Below are 23,200 nucleotides of genomic sequence, written 5' to 3' on the forward strand. Positions count from 1 at the left end.
GCCGGTTGTTCAGAAGTAGTTTTTACTGATTTGGGTAAACCATTCCACAATCGTGCGCTGATATAGGGAAAGGTAGATGCGTAGCTGGTTTTATACTTGAGGCCCTTACATGTGTGGTAGTGGAGATGTAAGTACGAACGAGAAGATTTGTAAGAATTCCTGAGTGATAAGATAAGATTAAGCTGGAGCTTCACCGTAGAGGATTTTATGCACCAGGGTGCAAATTTTAAATGTTATACGATATTTAAATGTTATACAGGTAGCTAGCGCAGTTTTTCATGTAATGGTCTGGAACTGATGAACTTCAATTTACCATAGATCAATCTTGCAGCTGTATTTTGGACAGTTTGTAATTTTTTGAGAAGCATTTCTGTGCACCCTGCATAGATTCCATTGCAGTAATCATGATGACTTAGAATTAAAACCGCACTAAATTGCAAAATACTTCTCTAGGGAAATAAGGTTTTATATGTTTTAATTTCCAACGAGTGAAGAATACCTTTTTGACGGTAGCGTGCATTTGTTCCACCAGTGTTAGATTTCTATCAAGTATTACTCCTAGAATTTTCAGAGATTGGTAGGACAAGCTCAGGAGCAATTAAGTTGGAGGGATTGAACTTGTTATAGAGTGAGGTGAGTAGAAGGCAATGAGTTTTCTCTGTGTTGAGTTTCAATTTAAAGGAGTTTGCCCAAGCACGCACGATGTGTAATCCAATTTAACAGTTCTAGGGGGTCTTTTACTAAAGATTAGTTCGCGTTATCTGCAGCAGGGCCCATAGGAATAAAATGGGACCTGCTGCAGTTAACTCGAGCTAACCCTTAGTAAAAGACACCCCCCCTAGTTTCTTTGTGGCATGCATTCTTACTACTTATCTGATGCAATAAATAGTAAAGATTTTAGGGGTCCTTTTACTAAGCTACAGGAAAAATGGCCTTGCAGTAGCAGCGGGGGGCATTTTCCCCACTCAGCAGAGCCCTTTTTACCACAGCTGGTAAAATGCCTCCCCCCCCCCCCCCCCCCCCCCCCCCCCCCCCCCAAAAACAAAAATGGCCATGTGGTACGATAACTCTTACTGTATGGCCCATTAAGGTGGCGGTAAGGGCTCCCGCGGTAACCCAGTGGTAACCGGGCAACGTACGGCAATGCCCAATTATTGCCGGATTGGTGCCACGCTAGGGGGGAAAAATTTTTCCCGGAGCACCAGAACTACCACCGGCAGCCGCGTTGGGCTGGCGGTTGTTCTATTTTAGCATGCAGTAAGATTGCATTGGGCTTACCGCCGCTTTGTAAAAGACCCCTTTAATGTGCAAAAACAGTACTGATAAGTGTTTGTTTAGTGCTAAATAGAGATTGGCAGCAAATACTACAGTAATCTTTTCTGCTACCTTTTTAGAGAAGCAGTAGCACTTGGAAGTACGGATTTTACAGAAAATGATATAGAAAAAATTGTAGAAGAACTTGGCAAAGAATATAAAGGGAATGCCTACCATCTAATGCACAAGAATTGTAACCACTTCTCTTCAGCTTTATCAGAGGTAAACTATTTACTCTTCTCCTAAAAATGTCTTTGTGCAGTTGTTTTTCATAAATTCTGGTTATACTGTTTCTATCATGGTGTTTTGAAATTTCTCTGGAGACAAGCAGGTTTATCAGTTTTGTGAATGTGATATGACCACCAGGCCAGACATAGGATTTTTGCAACTATAGATTCTTCATTTTAATGAACTTTTAAGTATACCCTTAGTGTCATACAATGATACATTTCCCCTCTCCCTTCTACTTTCTACTCTTCCCTTCCCTTCTCAGCCACTATCATATACTTTGAATCGGGTTCTGCTGGTTCCACTTCAGGTGGCAAGATCTGTGTTCTCTACTAATCTGTGGCCTTAATCTGTGCTGTACAGGCTGCTTGACAGAGACTGAGGACCCTCCCCAGCTCCTATTTATGTCCCTGCTAACACACTGCCATTGATATGGGTCTTGTGCCATGGTGGTTGGGTTCCCTTGACAATGATTTTTTTTCCTTTATTTCTGCAGTCCCTGCTGTCTTTAGCCTCCCCCACTATCCTACATCTCCCCGCTCTTTGTTTACTATTGTTTTTCAGCCTCTGTGCATCTTTTTTTTTTTTTTTTAAATTTGTAAAGTTTATTGAACAAACCTTATAAATGTTACAGTATAATGTCTCATCCTAAATTCTGGTAACAACAATCATTCTTTTCTCTGAACCATAGAATACAAACATAAAGACAATAAAGAATGTCCTCTCATGTCTCCTCCATTTTTCCCCCCCCTCCCCTATTTCCCCCCCTCCCCTCCCTTCCCGCTTCCTTAGTCCCTTCCATTCCCAAGCTCCCTTCCTTATTTCCCCCCCCCCTTTACAATTCTTTCCCCAATATCCGTTCAAGTTGTTTCCATTCTTTGGCCTGAACATTATACCTCCCCCTTCGTTTATCTGTCAATTCCTCCATCACCATTAAACCCTTTACCTTCCCAATCCAGTTATGTATTGTAGGTCCCTTGTTTTGTTTCCAGAACACTGCTATTATAGATTTTGCAGCCGCGAGGCCCAGCCTCTTAATCCTTTGTCCCCATTTTTCTCCTTTTTGATTCCCCCACCCCAATAAGCACCATTTTGGATCATATGGGAAAGAAGTTACCAGGGCCTCTGTCAATAGTCCCGTCACTCCCTCCCAAAATTTCTGTATGAGCACACACTCCCACCATATATGATAAAAGGTGCCTTTTTCCTCCTTACATCGCCAGCACCTGTCTGAAGCCTCCGGGAATATTGCCTTTACTCTCTCCGGCGTGTAATACCATCTACTTAGTACTTTATATGCATTTTCTTTCAGTAACACACAAACCGAGGCTTTTTTAACCTCTCTACATACTCTTCCCCACTCGGAGTCAGTCAGTTCCTGTTTCAGATCCCCCTCCCAGGCCTGCATGTATTTATGTTTTACGAATTGTGACCCCCGTATATGATCATATAGCCTAGATATTCCTTTTCCCCATAGATCAATCTTCCCCCATACATCTTCCATCTTTTCCTTTTTTACTAATTTATCTTTAATCCACCTTGTGGAAGCTATATAGTGTTTTACTTGCATATACGCATACATATCTGATGATGATAATTCATAGGCCTCCTGCAATTCTGCAAAGGGTTTAATCCCCTCTTCTGTCAGCAGGTCTCTGAATCTGATAAGCCCTTTATGGAACCATGTTTTAAACACTCCACCCTGAATCCCGGCCGGGAAGCCTGGGTCCTGTGTGATCCAAGCAAATGTGGATTTAGTCCTAGATCCCCTAAGCCTAAATTTTAAAGTGCCCCATAATGCTAAGAGATGTGATACAAAGGGATTTAGGGTAAGCCTCTTATATGTATTATCCGGAATCTGGGCCCATAACAATCCCTCGAGCACCCCTTCTTGTACAAAAATCTGCTCTAGTTTTGTTATGGATGATAAGTCTACCTTTCCCCATACCGCGATTTGTTTAAGCTGTGATGCCCAATAATACCAGAGTAAATTTGGTATCCCCCTCCCTCCTTGATCTGGTGTGCCCCACATTATTTTCCGCGCTAGCCTTGCCGGTGCTCCCCCCCAAATAAATGTTCCTATATCCGTTTGCAACCTCATTAGTTCCCTCTTGGGTACTGGGATTGGAAGTGTTTGAAACAAAAATAGAAGCCTAGGGAGAATATTCATTTTTACTGATGCAATACGGCCCCACCATGAGAGCCACCCCTTTTGCCATTTGGTCATGTCCCCTCTTACTTTTTTTAATAAGGGTATATAGTTTAATTGATATAATTTAGTAAGATTCCGCGGGATCTGTATCCCTAGGTATCTAAAACTCTCTTTAGCTACTTTAAATTTGAACGCTTCTTTTATTCTTTCTTCCTCCACTTCTGATATCGTAACCCCCATCACCTCTGACTTATCATAATTCACCTTAAATCCGGATACCCATCCATAACTCTTCAACTCTTCAATTAAAGTAGGCATTGTCTGCATAGGGGTTGAGATGTAAAATAAAATATCATCCGCAAATAATGCGATCTTGTGCTCCTTCCCCCCCATCTTGACCCCCCGTATCTCTCGGTGTAACCGGATCCTCTGGGCGAATGGCTCTATGGCTATGGCGAACAATAAGGGTGAAAGCGGACATCCCTGCCTAGTACCCCGCTGAATATCAAATTGTTCAGAGTATCCCCCATTAATTTTAATTTTTGCCACCGGGCGAACGTATAATTTCTGCAGCCAGCCTAAAAAATTCTTCCCCATCCCCATCTGTGCCAGGCTCTCCCATAGGAACTCCCAATCCACTCTATCGAATGCTTTCTCTGCATCGATCGCTAAAAGAGTTAGGGAATCCCCTCTCCTCTGGGCTCCCCACTTAATATTCAAAGTTCTGCGAATGTTGTCCGCTACTTGCCTGTGTGGCACAAACCCCGCTTGATCCTCATGGATCAAAAATGGTAAAAGCTTGCTCAAACGCTCTGCCATCACCTTGGCTAGAATCTTAACATCTATGTTCAATAAGGAGATCGGCCTGTAGGAGCCGCATAAAGTGGGGTCCCTCCCTGGTTTGAGGAGTACTGTGATCCCCGCTGCATGCATACTCACTGGCAACTCTTCCCCCTTGAAACAGGCATTCCCCACTCTTATCAGCAGGGGAGCTAATTCGTGCCTAAATACTTTATAATATTTCCCCGTATATCCATCCATCCCCGGCGCTTTCCCTCCTTTTAGTCCTTTGATGGCACCTAACACTTCCTCCAACGTTATTGGAGCTTCTAAGCTCACCCTTTGAGTCTCTGTTATTCTATTGAGGCCTAACTCCCTTATGTATTTTTGCTTCTCCTCCACTGTTGCTCCCTCCTCTTTCGAGTATAATTTCGTGTAATATTTCACAAACTCAGCCCTGATATCCCCGTCTTGATGCACCATGTTTCCTCCCCCCCTTTTTAGTTTGGTTATCGTATTTTGCACCTGTCTGCAGCGTAATTTCCGAGCTAACATACTGCCTGCCTTATTGCTGTATTCAAAGAATTTTTGTTGTAATAATTTCCGTTGGAATTCCATCTTCCCAACTTGTAACTTTTGCAGCTCAGTTCTACAAGCCACTAATTCTCTGAACACTTGGGCATTCCCCTCTGTCTGGTGGAGCACCTCACATTCTGCCAATCTTTGACGAATCATCATTTCCCGTATCCCTTGTTCCCTCTTTCGTTGTGCCCCTTTTTTAATCAGATGCCCCCTTACCACTGTTTTAAGAGCATCCCATAAGGTCCCGTCTGTTACTTCTGTGTTATCATTGAATGTCAGGTATTCCTGAATTATATTTTTCACTTCCTTGCAATTTTCCTCAGTGTCAATCAAAGACTCATTAAGCCTCCATACCCTTTCCCCTCTCTCCTTGCCTAAACCTCCCACCATAACCCACACCGGAGCATGGTCTGATGCATGTATATTATCAATTTCAGATCCTCGAAGAGCTCCCCATAGCGAGCGACTGCCCCAGATCGCATCAATCCTACCATATGTCTTTTGTGCATGTGAGTAGTGCGTGTAAGTTTTTTGTCCTGGATGTTGTAACCTCCAAAAGTCCAGTAAATCTAATTCCCGCATTAGTTTGATAAATTTCCCTCTTGTGTATTTCGCCCCTTGCTCTTTTCCTTTCGAGTGATCAAGCCCTGCTGCGGGAAAATTAAAGTCACCCCCCAACAGTATCTGACCCTCAACAAAAGGCATTAGACTTGTTCGTATTTTTTCAAAAAATTCCCCTTGTCCCTCGTTTGGTGCATAGATGTTAATGAGTGTGATTGGATGACCCTTAATTGATCCTTTGATTGCCAGGCATCTACCTTCCCTCCCCCTGAATTCTTGTTCTTTGGTAAATTGCAGATTATCTTTAACATATATAGCCAGTCCCCCAGATTTCCCCCCTTTGGGATTCGCACATAGGTACCCCTCGCCTAGTACCTGGTTCCTTAACAATTTTTCATCCTTCTTTTGTATATGTGTCTCTTGTAACATTACTATATCCCACTCCAGTCTACGTAATTCTCTGAAAATAATACTTCTCTTCCCGGGGCTGTTAAGGCCATTTACATTCCACGATCCTACCCTCAAAATCCCCCCCTTCCCCCCCCTCCCTTGTCCTATAACCCCCCCTCCCCCCACCCTCCCCTTCCCCTTCAACTGGCTCTCCTCCCTTTTCGCCAGTTCCTCCCAAAGGAAGTAAGTCCCCACTGGCAATGTCCCCCGACATTTAACTTCTCCATGTCCTCCCCCTCCTCCCCAGTCGAATCTCCCCTTCAATCTTGCAGCCTCCTTGAACTTTCATGTAACTTTATAGTCTATAGCTTAATTCACTATATATAAAAACTTGAGTCCCCATGATTAGCTTATCTGCTCTTATTCAGTCCACTCCTTCATCTTCGGATTCTCTCTGCCTCTCCTTCATAATATTCGGTTCCTTTTCTCCCCTGGTCTGGCTTCCTCCAAGACTCCGATCTTTCACTGGTGTCTGCTTGCGGTATGGTGTTGATCTTTCCTCATTTGGTAAGTCCTCACACCCCATTTCTCTCAAGATCTTCCATGCTCCTTTAGGTGATTGCAGCCTTCTATGCGTCGTTCCAACAGTGACCTGGAGCCCAAATGGATACAGCCACCGGTATCTTAGACCCATCCGTTGCAAGTATTGAGTCACCTCTTTAAATTCCTTCCGTTTCTGAAGAGTGGCTCGAGCCAAGTCCTGATAAATCTTTGGCTTGCAGTTTTTCCAGTTGAAATCTCCCATTGCACGAGCTGCTTTCCATACAGCTTCTTTCACTCTGAATTCATGGTAACATGCAATAATATCCCTGGGCTGCCCGCCTCTTTGTGGCCCTAGGCTTCGGTGTGCTCTGTCCAAGACTGGTAATTCTCTCTCTTCTTGGTCTCCACCTCCCTGCCGCTCTTTAAGTATGTGTGCACTAAGTTCCTGCACCACTTTCAAGGCATCTCTAAATTGTTCTTCCTCTGGTATTCCTTTAAATCTGAGATTGCATCTCCTTGAGCGGTTTTCCAAGTCCTCCACCGTTTGTTCAAGATCCAATCTGGACTGCAGTTCTTTCTTTAATGCTACCTGTAGCGTCTGCACTTCGTCTCCCAGCGTTTCCACGCGTTCCTCCGTCTCAGCTACCCGCAATCCAATGTCTTTCAGCTCCTCCCGGAGCTCCGCCACAGAGGCCTGTATTCCCTTCCGGGTAGCAATCGTTTCCGCTTTTAGTTCTTTGAACCAGCGTGATATTTCATTTCTGTCCAATTCTGTGCCACTTACTGCCGGTTCCTCGGGATCTGGCTCCGTTTCGGAGTCTCCGGCCGCCATCTTGCCGCCTCGTGTGCCCGATCGCGATCCCGCGATCTTGCTTGCCTCGCCTTTTTCGCTAGCGAACTTGTACTTCGCGAGACTCTTTCGGGCTGCCATAGGTTTAGCTATCCTTCCGATAGAAATTTATGAGTACTGCGCTCAATTTGGAGGGGTTTTATCTTATTTTTGTTCCGTCGGGAGCGGAGCTCTCGCTTCAGGCGTCCATTACCCAGCGCTGACGTCACTTCCTCCGCCGCCTCTGTGCATCTTTATTTGAGACATTTATATTTCACATTATTCCAAACAAGTTGGGTTCAATGTGGCTAACAGCAGTACAATTTAAGTAATGTGAGTATACACAAGAAATGGACAATCCCCACCCCCTTAAAAAATAAAATCACCGCTGTACAGTAACCAAAACAAGATACCTAACATGCTGAGGAACTAACAAGCACTAATTAAAGTGAGGGATTGATCATTTGGAAATGGCCTTTAGCAGCTGATAATCAGTAATATCTCAATGCATTTGGCAAAGAGTTTCACATCTTAGAAGCCTGGTAGGTAAAACCTGCAGAATTAATATGTATCGTAAAGATTCTTACAAATTGGATAATGAAGCACGAGATAGTCCTTAGATGTAGGAAAAGCATTTCTTGAAGGCAGATCTTTCAGACCCTGCATGTAACTAGGCAATAGGCTATACAAAATTTGGTAAAACAAATATGCAAAGCTTAAAGGTGATCAGAGAATTTATTGGAAGCCAATGCAATTTAACCAGGAGAGGAGTTGGCCTACAATATTGGGAAGCTCCACACACAAGTCAGGCAGTGGTATTCTGCACGGATTATAATTTCCTGACAAAGAGGCACTTCAAACCTGAGTAAACAGCATTACAATAATCGGATTTGAAAAGGACTCATGTTTGGACCAAAGAACAGAAGACAGAGTTCAAAAAAGGGATCAATCGCTTCAATTTCCACAATGTATTGAAGACACAAGGAAAACGCCTTAGACATCTGAGGTTCAAAGGACAGATACAGGTCAATGGCTATACCCAGGGCAACTTATATTATCTACCATGAAATTCTGAATTTATTTACATCTTATTTACACAAATCGATACAAAGGACTTGTAGGTAAACTGCTTTCTGGTATTTTTTGAAAAGGTATGCCTAAAAATATTCCTTGGGGGAGGAGGAATGTTTTCTTAAAGATTTAAAAAAAGGAGGGAGGGGAAGAGGTCTTCACTTAGACATTGCAAACCTCAAAGCATCTTGCTTTCTTAGCCTTCCTACATTCCCCCCCCCCCCCCCCTTGGCAAGCAGCATCCATCCAACCCCCTCTCCCATCCCTCTCCAGTATCTCCCTTCAGTGTCTCTATCCTTCCCCCTGTATTCTGTAGCTACTCTGTCTCCCCTATTCTCTATTCCCTACCCTGGGGGTCCTCTAGTTTCTCAGAGGACAAGCAGGCTGATATTATCACAAATGGGTCGTCGTCCGTGATGGCCCAGGAGACCGGAGACTTGCAAAGCAAAAAATCAAAAATACTTCTAGAACGCAGCGTCGCACGGGAGTAACCCACTGCGCATGCGCGAGCAACTTCCCGTCTGCAACACGAACGTGCTACCTCAGTTTCTTCTTATCCGTGACTGGGGAAAGTTGTTTTTCAGTAACCTTCCCTTTTTTCTGCTCAGGAGAACCAAGTTTGGCGTTTACCGCCCAATTTTGCTTTTATTTTCTCTTCTTTTTATTACCTCGCTACCCAATATATTAAAAAAACCCAAAACACTTTTCACTTATTTTCTTAGTTTTTCTCCCTCTTACAGTTTCCTTTATTTTTCGACAAGGCCGCCTTTAGGCTGCTCGGTCGGGCTTTTTTTTGTTCTTTTTTTGTGCCCTTTTTTGGCACCATTGAGCCGTTTAATTTCGCTGCCGCCATTTTTCCCTCCATGTCCTCGAGGACACCCAGCAGCTTCAAGCGTTGTACTCGGTGTACCCGGACCATCTCTGGGACCGACCCCCACGTGTGGTGTCTTCAGTGCCTGGGTCCCGACCATCTACCAGCTGCCTGCCTGTAAGTTGTGTAATTTGATGAAAAAGCGGACCCAGGTGGCTCGAGAGGCTCAACGCAAGAAGCTTTTTTCCGATCGATCTGGTCCTTCGACGTCTGCATCAACATCTGTATTGACACTGGTACCGAGGTCGGCAGCGTCTATGTCGAGGGAGACATTGAGAGTTCAGGTAATGGCTGCCGAAAGACCACAACGCGCTGGGAGCAGCGAGGCATCGAGCCGGGTCTCCACCTATCTCGAGGCCTACTGCTATGCAGGCTCCCCGAACCCGGCCCCAAGGAGGCGTGAGGATTCCACATCCTCTTTGGTACCGAGGAGTCTCGATGACGGGCGTCGAGCAAAGGTGAAGAAGCACAGTCATCGATCACCTTCCAGACACGGTACTGAGAGCTCTGGGGAGCTGAAGGAGTTGGCACCCAAGAAACGTCGGCATCGGGAGGACCGCTCACCTTCCATTCAGGAGGTGCCAATGCATTGGTCATCTGGCAGCCTGGTACCGGCTCTCGAGCCCCCTCAAATTCTGGCACCGACTCCCGCACCGGTCCCCCAGCCTTTTCCGATGGAAGCTCTCGACGAGCGCATCTGGGCCCTTCTTCCAGAGCTTCCAGAAGGTTTGCTCCGTCAGTCTGCCTTGGTTTCGGGAGTGCTGGCACCTTCTGTGCCGACTGCAGAGACGGCATCTTGGCCATCGCCTGTGAGGAGGTCCCCGTCCTCGGTGCCACTTGCGGTACCGGAGCCGGTTGCCACCCGAGTCGACTCCCCCTCGACGTCGGTGGAAGAAGCTTCGCTGGAGTCCAGGCAGGGGTCAACTTCTCGACACCCCCCACGAGGTCGTCGATCCTCGAAGTCGAGGCAGGCTCAGGTTCGGGCTGCTCTTAGGGAGCTTCTGTCCGATACCGAAGAGGAGCGCTCGTGGGAAGAGGAGGAAGACCCCAAGTACTTTTCGGAGGAGGAGTCCTGTGGGCTTCCTTCTGATCCTACTCCACCGATTGAAGTAAGGATGTCTCCACCTGAGAGTCTTACTTTCTCATCCTTTGTGCGGGAAATGTCTAAAGACATTCCGTTCCTTATGGAGGTTGTGGATGAGCCCAGGACTGAGATGCTCAAGGTCCTGGATTATCCTTCTCCACCTGCTGAGGTTGCAACAGCCCCTCTGCATAATACACTTGGGGAAGTGCTGATGCGGAATTGGTCTTGCCCTCTTTCTAATCCAGTGGTCCCCAAGAAGTCCCAGTACAGAGTCCATGGAAAGCCTGTAATGGTGAAGGCCCAACTTCCTCACAATTCCATGGTGGTGGACTCAGCTCTCAGAAGAGCCAAGAGTGCTAGAGACTTTGCCTCGGCACCCCCGGCAGAGAGTCTAGGACCTTGGATTCTTTTGGGAGGCGAACGTATCAGGCCGCTATGCTCTCCGCCAAGATCCAGACATCCCAGCTCTACACGAGCATTCACTTGCGGAACTCGGTGAGGCAACTGTCCAGTTTAGTTGAAGCACTTCCTCTGGAGTTTGCTGAACCTTTTCACCAGGTGGTCAGGCAGCAGAAGGTGTGTCGCAAATTCCTGGCCAGGGGGTCTTACTACACTTTTGATGTAGCATCCCGAGTAGCTGCTCAAGGTATAGTGATGCGCAGACTCTCATGGCTGCGTGTCTCTGACCTGGATCAGAAGACCCAGCAGCGAATGGCGGATGTTCCTTGCCGGGGGGATAATCTCTTTGTAGAAAAAGTAGAGGACATGGTCGATCAGATGAAAAAGCATCATGATGCCATCGATTCTCTCTCCCGCCGGACGTCTTCTGCTACTGCCTCCTCTTCTAGGAGGTTTTTTGGAGGGAGGATGAGTGCCCCCTGTTCCTATAACAGGCGTAGGTACACTCCTGCTTCCTGGCAGCTGGTTCAGGCTCAGCCCCAGCATGCGCGTTCTCGTCAACGCCATGCACCTAAGGCCCCTAGGGCTCCCCAGCAAAAGCAAGGGACTGGCTTTTGACTGGCTACAGTGCAGCATAGCCGCAGCAAAAGTGTCTGTACCGGGTGGCTTGCCTGTCAGGGGGAGGTTGATATTTTTTCACCAAAGGTGGCCTCTTATAACCTCCGACAAGTGGGTTCTTCAAATAGTCCGCCTAGGATACACACTCAATCTGGCATCCAAGCCTCCAAATTCTCCACCGGGAGCTCAATCCTTTAGCTCCCAGCACAAGCAGGTACTCGCAGAGAAACTCTCCAATGGCCAATGCGGTCGAACCTGTTCCACCAGGGGAAGAAGGGCTAGGATTCTATTCCTTCCTTGTGCAAAAGAAAACGGGGGTGGGGGTGGGGGGGGGAACATGTCCCATCCTAGACCTAAGAGCCGTGAACAAATTCCTAGTCCGAGAACAGTTCAGGATGGTTTCCCTGGGCACCCTTCTTCCCATGATTCAGGAAAACGATTGGCTATGCTCTCTGCTTAAAGGATGCCTATACTCACATCTCGGTACTCCCAGCTCTCAGGAAGTATCTTCGATTTCGGTTGGGACCTTAGCACTTTCAGTACTGTGTACTGCCCTTTGGCCTAGCATCTGCGCCCAGGGTCTTCACAAAGTGCTTGGCAGTTGTCGCAGCATCGCTACGCAGACTGGGAGTGCACATGTTCCCTTATCTCGACGACTGGCTGGCGAAGAGCACCTCGGAGGCAGGGGCTTTACAGTCAATGCGGATGACTATTCAACTGCTGGAGCTACTGGGGTTTGTAATTATCCCAAGTCCCACCTTGTCCCGGTTCAGAAATTAGAGTTCATCGGAGCTCTGTTGGACACGCGGACGTCTCGAGCTTATCATCCCCAGGCAAGGGCAGACAATCTCCTGGCCCTAGTGTCCTTGGCTCGAACGTCTCAGCAGATCACAGCTCGGCAGATGTTGAGGCAGAATCCCAAATCATGGCAACACTCCATACTACAAATCCCAGGGCAAGCAATTGCTTCCCATGTTTGTCTCAACCCAGATACGCTAACTGCTGTTACCACATCCTCTGGCAAAGAGCTCCAGAGCTTAACTATTTGTTGAGTGGAAAAATATTTCCTCCTATTTGTTTTAAAAGTATTTCCATGTAACTAGGTACTTTTGGAATGAGTAAAAAAATCGATTTACTTCTACATCAGGCTTTCTTGTAGACAGATTTGAGATCTTCACATTGCAAAATAGAGGAGGCCATTTAAATATACACAAGGTGGGCTTAGTTGCAAAAAGTTATTCTTACTGTGTGGACAACTGCAGATCATCCACCATACTGGGGTTGGCTTAACAGACTGCATACCCTAATGTTGATGTGGAAAAATAGAGCGGGTCTATATTTTTTAATTTTGAAATATACATTAAGAAAACAATCTTGAATAGAAATTTTTCATATTGAAGAACAATTCCAACAAGCAATATATAAAAAAAAAAATCCTATATAATAAAACGCACCTCCAACGTTCTGAAGCCGAGAAAGTGAAGCCTGAAGCATCTGTGCACTCTGAAAGGATGCATTCGATCCATCTCATGAAGTGACATACCGTACTTCCGGGTAAGTACGTCACACGCAAAACGTGACCAACCAGAGGTGGGAGGGCGGGTGCACAGCAGCGAATCGATCTGACAGTCACTGGGCCTGCACGCTGAGCTCTGCACAGCAGCGGAGGTTGGATGGTTGGCGGAGGGCCAGAGATTTGGCTGGTATCGTTAGGGGCAGGGGAGACAGGAGATTCGCTGGGTGGCTGGAAGGGGGGGCAGGGGAGAGAAGAGCATCGGTGGGGGGCAAGGGAAAATGGAGAATCGCTGGGTGGCTGGAGGGGGGCCAGAGGAAAAAGGAGAATCACTGGAGGGGGGGGCAGGGGAGGGAGGACAATCGCTGGGTGGCTGGAGTGGGGGCCGGGGAGGGAGGGGAGTGGCTGGAGGGGTGGCAGGGGAGAGAAGAGCATCCCTGGGTGGATACGGGGGGGGGGGGGGACAAGGAAAAAGGATAATCGCTGGGTGGCTGGAGGGGGGGTAGGGGTCAGAGCAGACACACTCCCGCCCAGCAGTCTCACTCTGTCACACACACTCGCACATTCACTCTCTCTCTGTCACACACACACTCTCTCAAACATACACACTCCAACAAAAACCTTGCTAGCGCCCGTTTCATTTGTGTCAGAAACGGGCCTGATTTACTAGTAACAAATAAAACAAAGCCAATGAAAATTGCAGACCAGAATAGAAAATAAATGGAGTACTCTCAAAAATAAGAAAAATTAAACCCTAACAAGATAGACATGGAACATGGGGAAGCAACTGCTTGCCTTGGGATTTGTAGTACGGAATGTTGCCATGATTTGGATTTCTGACAGGTACTTGTGACCTGGTTTGGCCACTGTTTGGAAAACAGGATACTGGGCTAGATAGACCATTGGTCTGACAGAGTATGGCTACTCATGTTGTGCCTTCGGCACTTAACCATTGTACCTCTAGTCAGGAAATCTAGACTGCCCCAACTTGACATTTCGTCCATTAGATTGTAAGCTCTTTTGAGCAGGGGCTGTCCTTGTTAAATTGTACAGCGCTGCATAACCCTAGTAGCGCTTTAGAAATGTTAAGTAGTAGTAGTAGTTGTTATGCTCCAAATTCACAACCTTTTCCTTCAGATTAACTTTAAGACTCGGTCACCTGGGATTTGGCCAAAGATTGGGAAGCAGACTGTGCAAAAATTCCACAGAGTTTGTGCATAGATTCTACTGCCTTCCAAAGATCTTCTAAGGTGACCACTGAAGGCTTGAGCAAAAGAGAAGCAACAAGCGATGATAAAAAGCCCCACAGACACCGTCAACTCCCGATGCAGAAGGATCACCAATTCCTCCCAATCCTTGAGTCTTTAGCTCTATTCTACCAAGCACAGCCAGTCGACTGAGAGTCTCCCCCAAGATCAGGACCATTACTCCAAGCCTCTCCTGCACCTGGCTCCCAGTTGAAATTCGAAGAGCAGGCAGCAGGGTGGAGAAACCGGGCTCAGGAAAACATTGCTGCCCAGCGCGGCGGTCTCTTCTCCGCCTGCTGCAGTGTGAACACCCAGAGGTTGAGGAGTGTGACAAACTGCTCCATGGATTGCTGCCCAAAGCCGACAGTCTGCGTCAAGGTTGGTGGAGGATTCCTCACTCTTCTCTATCTCTTGGGCATCTCAGGGGCCCTTTTCCTAAGGTGCACCGAAAAATGGGCAGATCCATTTTTACAAACAAACAAAGTAAACACTGGGCCTTCAGGAATGAGAAAAATGCAGTCATAAATAAAGGACTGCATTTTTCTCATTCCTGAAGGCCCAGTGTTTACTTTGTTTGGTTGCTTTTGTATGCTGTTTTCCCTCTTTTTTTTTTTTTTTCTTTTTTTTTTTGAGACCAGATCCATTTTTAAACATTTTTGCCGTAAATGGATGTGTGGCAAAATAATAATTGGCGCGCATTCATTTTGGGTCTGAGACCTTACCGCCAGCCATTGATTTAGCAATAAGGTCTCGCGTGTTAACCGTGTGGTAATCATCTACGTGTGTAGAATGATGATTACTGCCCGGTTTCTGCCGCGCACCAAAAGATATAAAAATTATTTTCTGGTGCGCATAGTGGACACGTGTCAAAAATTAAATTACTGCAAGGGCCACGCATTAGCCAGGTGGTAACTCAAAATTGACATGCTTTGGGCGTGCGCAGGTGCCTACGTGGCTTAGTAAAAGGGCCTCTCAGAGCGGTAAAGCAGCAGAAGAAAGTATTTTAGAGGAGAAATCCACAGAGTCCTGACACAACGCTTCGGTGTCAACAGCCATCTTGTCTCCTCCCTTAACTCTTTATAACTTGAAGAGGAGAGAGAGTGGGCTGAGATGGTGTCCTTCTCCTTTTATTCGTTTTTTGTTGATAATTTTCTGACTTCTTGGAGGAGTAGCCTAGTGGTTAGCGCAGTGGACTTTGATCCTGGGGAACTGAGTTCGATTCCCACTGCAGCTCCTTGTGACTCTGGGCAAGTCACTTAACCCTTCATTGCCCCAGTACAAAATAAGTATCTGAATATATGTAAACCACTTTGAATGTAGTTGCAACAAAACTCAGAAAGGCGGTATATCAAGTCCCATTTCCCTTCCCAGCCCTTACTGGCAGGGGGATATCAGAAACCACTCTCTCCCTATAGGTGAAAGGAGACCTCTTAGTTATATACAGTTTACAGATGTTTGTTACTTGTTTTGTTTTATTTTAATTTTTTGGAAAATTAATGATGTTTTACTAAGCAGCAGTAGAGCTAATACGCGGGTAGCACTCGGCAAATCAGCACTACCGCAGGGGTAGCCTTGACATATCATGATTCTTATAGATACCTCATGAATATAGAGGAAATGTCTTGTTCTCATCATGTCCAATTTTTCAAGAGCTTTTACGAGACCAGTTGACAATTCCAAAGCTGTATATCAAAAGCTGATTGATAGGTTGTATTTTATTCTATGTTAAAGTGCTTTTCAGTATCCATGCCAATCTTCTGTACAATTCTTTGCTTCTGCTGCTGCTGTTTGTCAGCTAGGTTGTACCTTCTGCTCCTAAACCTGTATGCACTTTTCTGCTCAAGCTTTTATACAACAGTCTTCTGTCAGAAAGATGTTTTCAGTTTGCCTTGGTTTTCCATTATGGAAGGATGACTTTATGCATTGTCCAGCCCAAAAATCAGATGTCATCTGAGAACCTCCCCACTACTTCATAGGTGGGCAAAGATGCTGGATTTAATTCCCCCGTCTTAGCTGATCTATGAAGTTTTGGTGATGCAGCGCACTCGGATGTTTACTTTCAATCTGTATGTGTTGGATAATTTGAGGAACCTTTTTTATGTGTATTTTTCAAGAGTACCTTTCTCAAATTCACCCCAAGGCAGGCGTATACACACCAAAACACAGCGTGTGTCGAGTCCACTTATTAAATGAGTCTTGATTGATCCATTCTTGAAGACCCTTTTGTTCTGTGTGGATTTTATCTGAGGGTCATCTGCAGCCTAGGATAAAGGCTGTATTGAGTTGATAAGAGTACTCATAGGATTTAGTGCCACATAGTACAAGAGTGGTGACTGGGATTCTCCCTGGAATAGTCTTTACTGGGCCTTTATATTAGGAGTGACAAGCTGTCCATTAAAATTTAGATGGAATATAGTTTGAGTGAATCATTTATATCATGAAAATATGGCAATCTAGGGTTTGCTGAAGAGTGTGGGATGCTATCAAAAGTTTGTTTTTTTGTTGTTTTTTTTTATGTTTAGGGTTTTTTTTTTTAATCAATCTCTGCTATATGAGGCTTCTATTTCTCTTACATTGTCATATTACCTTTTATTCAGCTTTAACTGGTGTTTGATGCCATATATTCTCTTTTATTGCTCATCTTTTCTACTGCCAGTTCCACCCATTCTCTGCTTCAGAAATGCCTACATGTAGATCACATGTTTTGAGTGTGTTGAACAGTTTTACATGTTCAAGTTTATAAAATTACCCCCTATAGTTTGTAATAATCCACCTGTCCCATTACACCTGTAGTTTAAAAGCAAATTATAATAAATAAAAATTAGCTAACGTTTCCTCCTTTCTTGTGTTGTAGATCCTTTGTGGAAGAGAGATCCCTCGCTGGGTGAATCGTCTTGCCTATTTCAGTTCTTGTGTACCATTTCTCCAAAGCTGCCTACCCAAGGAATGGCTCACCCCTGCTGCCCTTCAGTCTAGCATCAGCCAGGAGCTGCAGGACGGACTGGAGGAGGCAGAGGATGCAGCGGCGGTAGCTTCTGCATCATCCTCAACATCTGTACCCAGACCTGGCCGCCACACCAAGCTATAAATGTCTTTAGAGAAAATGCAGAGTTGCAGTATTGAGAATTCTCTCCAGAAAATGACTTGCTGGAACAACTTCTAAAAAAAAAAAAAAACTTTCCAGCAGCATTCCTTCTGTGGGGAGTAAAATGATTTGATCCCCACCTCGTTTTCTAGCTCAGGATTATATTGTAGTTGGCAGAATCAGTGGGAAAAAGACGAATTGACAAGAAGCCACCCACTTTACTTTTTCTACCTAATTTACTCAATTTGTAGTTTACTCGGTCAGTTTTATGCAAGGTCTGTTATGTTTTGAGTATGCAGTATTTTGGATTGTTTACATGTCCTTTGTTAAAACCTGCCAACAGAAGGGGGGGAAAAACACTAAGGCAGGGACATTTACTTTACCTCATGCGGCTGTAGCTAAGACAGCTGGCTGCTGCTTAGCCAAACTTAGATGAACATCGACACATTTTGCACAGCTACCATCACCTGTTTAACAGAACAAATGCCATGTTGTGTTAGAGAAGAAGGGATGTATAATTGAAGGGCTTATTCCCAAAACCTGCATCAGAGAATCAAGTTTTCACTTCCCACCAGAAGTGGAGCAAATATACAAATCTTGTTTTAACTCGGCTGCAGGCGAAGGACAAACACACATCTTTTGTTATCAACAATTAAGTATACTGGTGGATAACAATATCCTTTGTTCATATGAAAATATAGCTCATATTTTGCCAAAAGTGGACTTGGGTGGGTTTTGGAAATAAGCTCTTCAGTTGCTTACAGGGAGACCATACCATTCTATAATAAACTCTTAATAAAATGGAAACCAGCTGCAAGTTAAGATTTTTCAAAATTGGGTGACAGGGTATATTGTACTTCAGAATGTTGCCTTTTCAATTGTATTGAATGTTTCTTCCTCTACAGCGTCTGTTCTACAAAATGTTAGATCATTCATTTTAGTTTAATTACAGTAAGACCAGAGAAATCACTAGAACTTCAAAGCTCAGCTCTTACCATTTCATATAAATCCTGTACTGTGGATTTGCCACATTAAAGTTATAGTTTGGAAACACCTGAGAACATGACTAACTCCATGTGATAGCTGGTGTTTGAGTACTGTAGTATGTTTAGAAAATACACACATGCATAGCAAATTCCCTTCTTTATTATCTGTCTGCTTAAAAAGGCTTGATAGTCTGCATTACAAAATAGCTTAAGTATTTTTCTAATTTACACCACTGTTTCCCAAGTCAGTCCTGGAGTACCCCCTTGCCAGTCAGGTTTTCAGGTTACAATGAATTATGAGTCAAAGGTTTGCATACAACGAAGGCTGTGTATGCAAATCAACGTCATGCATATTCATTGTGGAAATCCTGAAAACCTGACTGGCAAGGGTGTACTCCAAGACCGTCTTGGGAAATCCTGATTTACACCATCATACTGGAGCTCTTTACCCACAAATCACTAAGGGGGCCTATTTACTAAAGTGCACTTAAATCTGGGCTTAACACAGGATGTCCTGTGCGCCAAGCACAGATTTACATCCCCCATCCCCCCCCCCCCCCCCCCCGCTCGTTTACTAAGCTATGCGGCAGTGCTGACACTCCATGCCACTAGTGTGGCTTAGTAAACAGTGGGGTCAATGTTGTGGTGTTTAGGGCTTTTTTTTTTTTTTAATGCAGGTCATGCCTGTCACACATTTTATCCTTGTGTTCCTCCCCTACCCCACCCCCACTATCCTGTACAAATTTTGCAGTTCCTTCCTTCTTTCTTTACAGCCTTGTCTGTATAATTACATTTATCTTTCCTTTTACTCTGGAAGTCGCCCAGATAGCCTGTTTGGGTGGGATAGAAAATCCTGAATAAACTTGAAACTTGTCAGTAGTGTGCAAGACCTACAAAAAATATATATATAGACAGGAATACTAAGGGGTCCTAAGGGCATGCTAACATTTTTAGGGTGTGCTAAAAATAAGCATGCGCTCCCATATATTTTTATGGGTGTCTCTAGCATTTAGCACCCCTAAGTGCTCCCATATTAAGTCTGCATTATCCAATTAGTGTTCGCTACTTGGAATTCGATAGCCAGAAAGTGCAGGAACACCCACTCTCTGCTCCTGATACACCCCCCTCTACAAAAAAATATAAAAAAAAAAAATAGTTAACACATTTTGCACGTGAAAACAGGCAGAATACGGCAAAACGCTTTAATGCATTTTGTGGTAGCCTGTTTTCCCACGCTAATGTTGCATTAATGCCCTTTAGTAAACGTGCCCCTAAGTTTATTTGAAATTAGTCATAGAGGCTGGTTTGCTGAAGTTAAGTTTTATATGAATGTGTTTGGTTTAGTATTAAGAAGGTGTGTCGCACAATCCCTCAATTATGGTTAAGGAAATAGTTTGTAAGTTGAAAGAATAGGCATTGATGAAATTTGCAAATTATTTACATGTTTGTATATTTGATATTTAAATCTTTTTTGAGGTTGGTAACACAAAGGCTGACAGAACTACTGCTGTAAAATTACTGTTAGATATACTGAATAAGAAATGTTAGATAAATTAGGCTGCTAATTAAGAATTGGCATGATCAGATATCATTAACACACTACCACTTTTTTCTTGTCTGATGCTTAGTTTTGTTGTTGGAAATTAAAAACTTAGGAACCATCTAACAGTATTTCATAGCTTACATCCTTGGTCTTCATTCCCAGTTCTTGAGAGCTTCCAGTGGGCCAGGTTTTCACTGTGTCCCTAATGATTTGCCTACATATTCATTAGGGGGGGTATCCTGAACTGCCCTGTTGGTGGCCCTCGAACTGGGAGTGAAAACCAAGTGTTTTGCATTTCTTAGAAAACTGACTATGGGACTCATTTTCAAAGACACACACAATATCGTAGGTTTCTATAGTACTTTGTATGTCTAAGTGCTTTGAAAATGAGCCCCATATTCCCCAAACTTCTTTGCATGGAAGATCAAAAGAGAACAGGATTTCAATGAAATGTCATCCGTTTAGCATTAGCCTGAAGGACACGTGGTTAATGTGTGTATTGGAAGATCCTTCACTGTTTGGGTTTGTAAAACAAAAGTTGGGTTTAGTACATAAAAAAAAAACCATGCATGTCAATTTTCAGCAGCACTGACAATCATATTTTAAAATTGCTGGCTGCAACACTTTAAACAATGTATATTCAGCACAGCTGTATTGATAAGTGGTAGCACTGATCATTGGTATAGCTAAGGTGTTTAATTTGTAGGATTGCCTTTTTTGCAGGTCCACTTTGCTATATGGATAGTGTATGAATATCACTGCTGTATGTATAGTTAAGGTAGAACCAGAGTGGAACTGCTAACTCCACCCTGTTACTTATCTGGATAGTGTTGTGTTTAGAGGGATTTTTTTCTGGCACAAATAGGGGACTTGTATGTTTTAGCACCCAAACATATAAGTTTGTTTGAATGTTGACCCGATGGATGTTTTAATTCAAAAGATCATGTCCAATCTGACATGACATGCTTTACATATCACGGAAATGTTCTGTATAACTGAACCGTTCAGCAAAAATGACCATCTTTGCCAAAGATGCTCTTTAACTGAGGGGTGTGTATAGTTGTAAAAGTAGCTGTTGTGATGGTTTTTAATTTTTTGTTTTGTTTTGTTTTTGTGAAGACTTAAAAACAAACACAGATGGGTCTCCTCAGACTAACACTGTTAATGTTGGAATAGGCCAAATTTGCAGATCGCCCTCTCTATGGGAGATGGCACACTAGCTACCTGACTTTGAATTAGGCCTAAAATGTTTGTGGTGGAAATTTTGTACTTTGATAAGTATCCTATACCCCCTGCAAAAAATTATGAATAAACATGCAAAATAAAGAAAAACAATAGATATTTGATCTTTAGAAATATAAAGCAATGGAAACTGATAGAAATGCAAACATGCATTTCATTGCTGGTAGTGTAAGGATAGTAAGGGATTCTCTCTTTTGAGGAAGGTTTTTTTTTTTGGGGGGGGGGGGGGGGGGTTAACAGCATATGCTTATTTTTAAATATGTTACATTTAAACCTTGTGAACTTTTCAACTGACATTAGCCCACACATCTGTCTAAATCCATTCCTTACAGCATATTGTATTTTCATGCAGGTGATGGTGCTGGTTATGTGATCATGTTTCCTAAGTTGAAAATCTCCGCTGAATACCTAAGAACTAGTAACTGTGTCACTTGGTTGTGCTGACACTGAACTTTACCTTCACCAGCAAAACCACAGGGCAGGGAATACTAACTTTTCAGTCCATTCTTAGCAGCGCAGTTGCTCAGAGCTCATGTGGATTACAGGGCTCTAAAGAGTTTTCATAAGTTAAATTGATTATTTCTGTGCTAAAACAGAAGGAAAATAGTCAAATACTTCAGGGTTCAAACCTGCTGCCTTCTTGGTTCCTAGTGCTTATATATAATGTAGCAGTGGATAACTTGTTCTTTTTTGATATCTGCTGTATTTTCCAAGGCTAAGTACAAAAGGTGCAATAACCTTTTGTTTAAAAAGAATTGAGTACTTGGTCCAAGGGCCTAAAACAATGTCAATGATGCACACATAGTACAGCTGGAATTTTTTTTTTTTTTTTTTTGGGGGGGGGGGGGGGGGGGGGGGGGAGAGGTGGAGGAAGGTAGCGAGGCCAGCTTTTCAATGCCATTTCATTGTAATCACGTTTCGAGAATTCCCACTTTAACACAATTATAATTATGGAGTCTGTGACATGGGGGAAGATATTCAAAAACTTGCACTAATGAAAGATTATAACTGGCTTTTATATTAGTTTTCCAAATTAAAATACCATCAAGACAAAAGTCAACCGTTGTTCAGAATTTCTATCTATCCTAAGAAATTTGCAATCTAATTCTAACTGTTCATTTTTTCAATATGATTGTAATACTTTTTTGGTAACCCAGTGCAAAGATAGCCTGTTCTAGGCTTTTTCAAACAAATTTTGTATTTTTTTAAAATAAGCATTGTTGTGTTCAATAAAAGAGACAAATCAAAATGTATTTTATTTTGTTTAATTCTTGGAGCAGACAGACATTCAGGGCCTACGTACAAATCCCCGGATTCTATATATGGCACCAAAATTTCAGCACGGATCAAAGATGAGCATGTAAATTGTTTAACAAGCTATTAGCTAGTAATTGGTGTTAATTATTGTAGTTGAAAGTAGAGAATGACATGGGGACAAGATTTGACCCCGCCCCATCTCCATGGGTTCTGTCCAGGGGTGTGCTGGTAAATTTTTAACAGGCTCTTTCTTCGATCGTAGCCAGCTCTGCAGTTGGAAGGGCCAGGGGTGGGGGAGCAACACTTGCCTCTCGCTCCTCCCTCCCTTCGTGCGGGCACGCTAGGCATACCTTTGCTGGCAGCCAATAAATGGACTGCCACCACTCCCAACGTCTTGCTCTGAGCAGCATGCTGAAACTTCTCACACATGCTGGAGAAGTCCCAGCCTGCTGCTCAGAGTTGGAAACAAGGAGCGGGGAGCAGCAGTAGTCTATTTAATTGGCTGGCAGGGCTCAGCATCCCCACCAGCAAAGTAAAAGAGAATTCAGCAGGGGGCCCAAGCCCACATTTTGGGAGCCAGTTGTTAAAGTAGCCATGGAGGGCCCTACTTTAACAACCGGCTCCCAAAATTCTCAAAAAATTAACAACCGGCTCTTGCAAGCCTGTGCGAGCCTGCTCCAGCACACCACCGGTTCTGTCTCCACCCTGTCCTGTTCCCATGGGCTCTGTTCTCATCTGCAGAAGTCTCAAACACTTATGATTTTATATTGAAATCTTTTTATTAAAGTATAAAAAGGAACAACATGCTGTGCAATTGTGTATGAATTACAAATAGAAAACAATAATAACACTATAATAACCCTCCCACCACCACCACCCTGTACTCTTCCAACCCCAACAAGAGC

General features: G+C 44.0%; 1 protein-coding gene across 1 annotated transcript in view; it reads left to right on the forward strand.

Annotated features, from left to right (window-relative positions):
- Positions 1 to 17,957, forward strand: part of DESI2 (desumoylating isopeptidase 2) — a 50,069-nt gene extending 32,112 nt beyond the window's left edge. Inside the window, exons 4-5 of the mRNA XM_030196472.1 lie at positions 1,395 to 1,536; positions 17,037 to 17,957. Coding sequence (XP_030052332.1) covers positions 1,395 to 1,536; positions 17,037 to 17,270 — 376 coding nt within the window. The 3' untranslated portion in view covers positions 17,271 to 17,957. The remainder of the gene's footprint in view (positions 1 to 1,394; positions 1,537 to 17,036) is intronic.
- The last annotated feature ends 5,243 nt before the right edge of the window (positions 17,958 to 23,200 follow it).

The sequence above is a fragment of the Microcaecilia unicolor genome, chromosome 3, assembly GCF_901765095.1.
Source record: "Microcaecilia unicolor chromosome 3, aMicUni1.1, whole genome shotgun sequence".
NCBI lineage: Eukaryota > Metazoa > Chordata > Amphibia > Gymnophiona > Siphonopidae > Microcaecilia > Microcaecilia unicolor.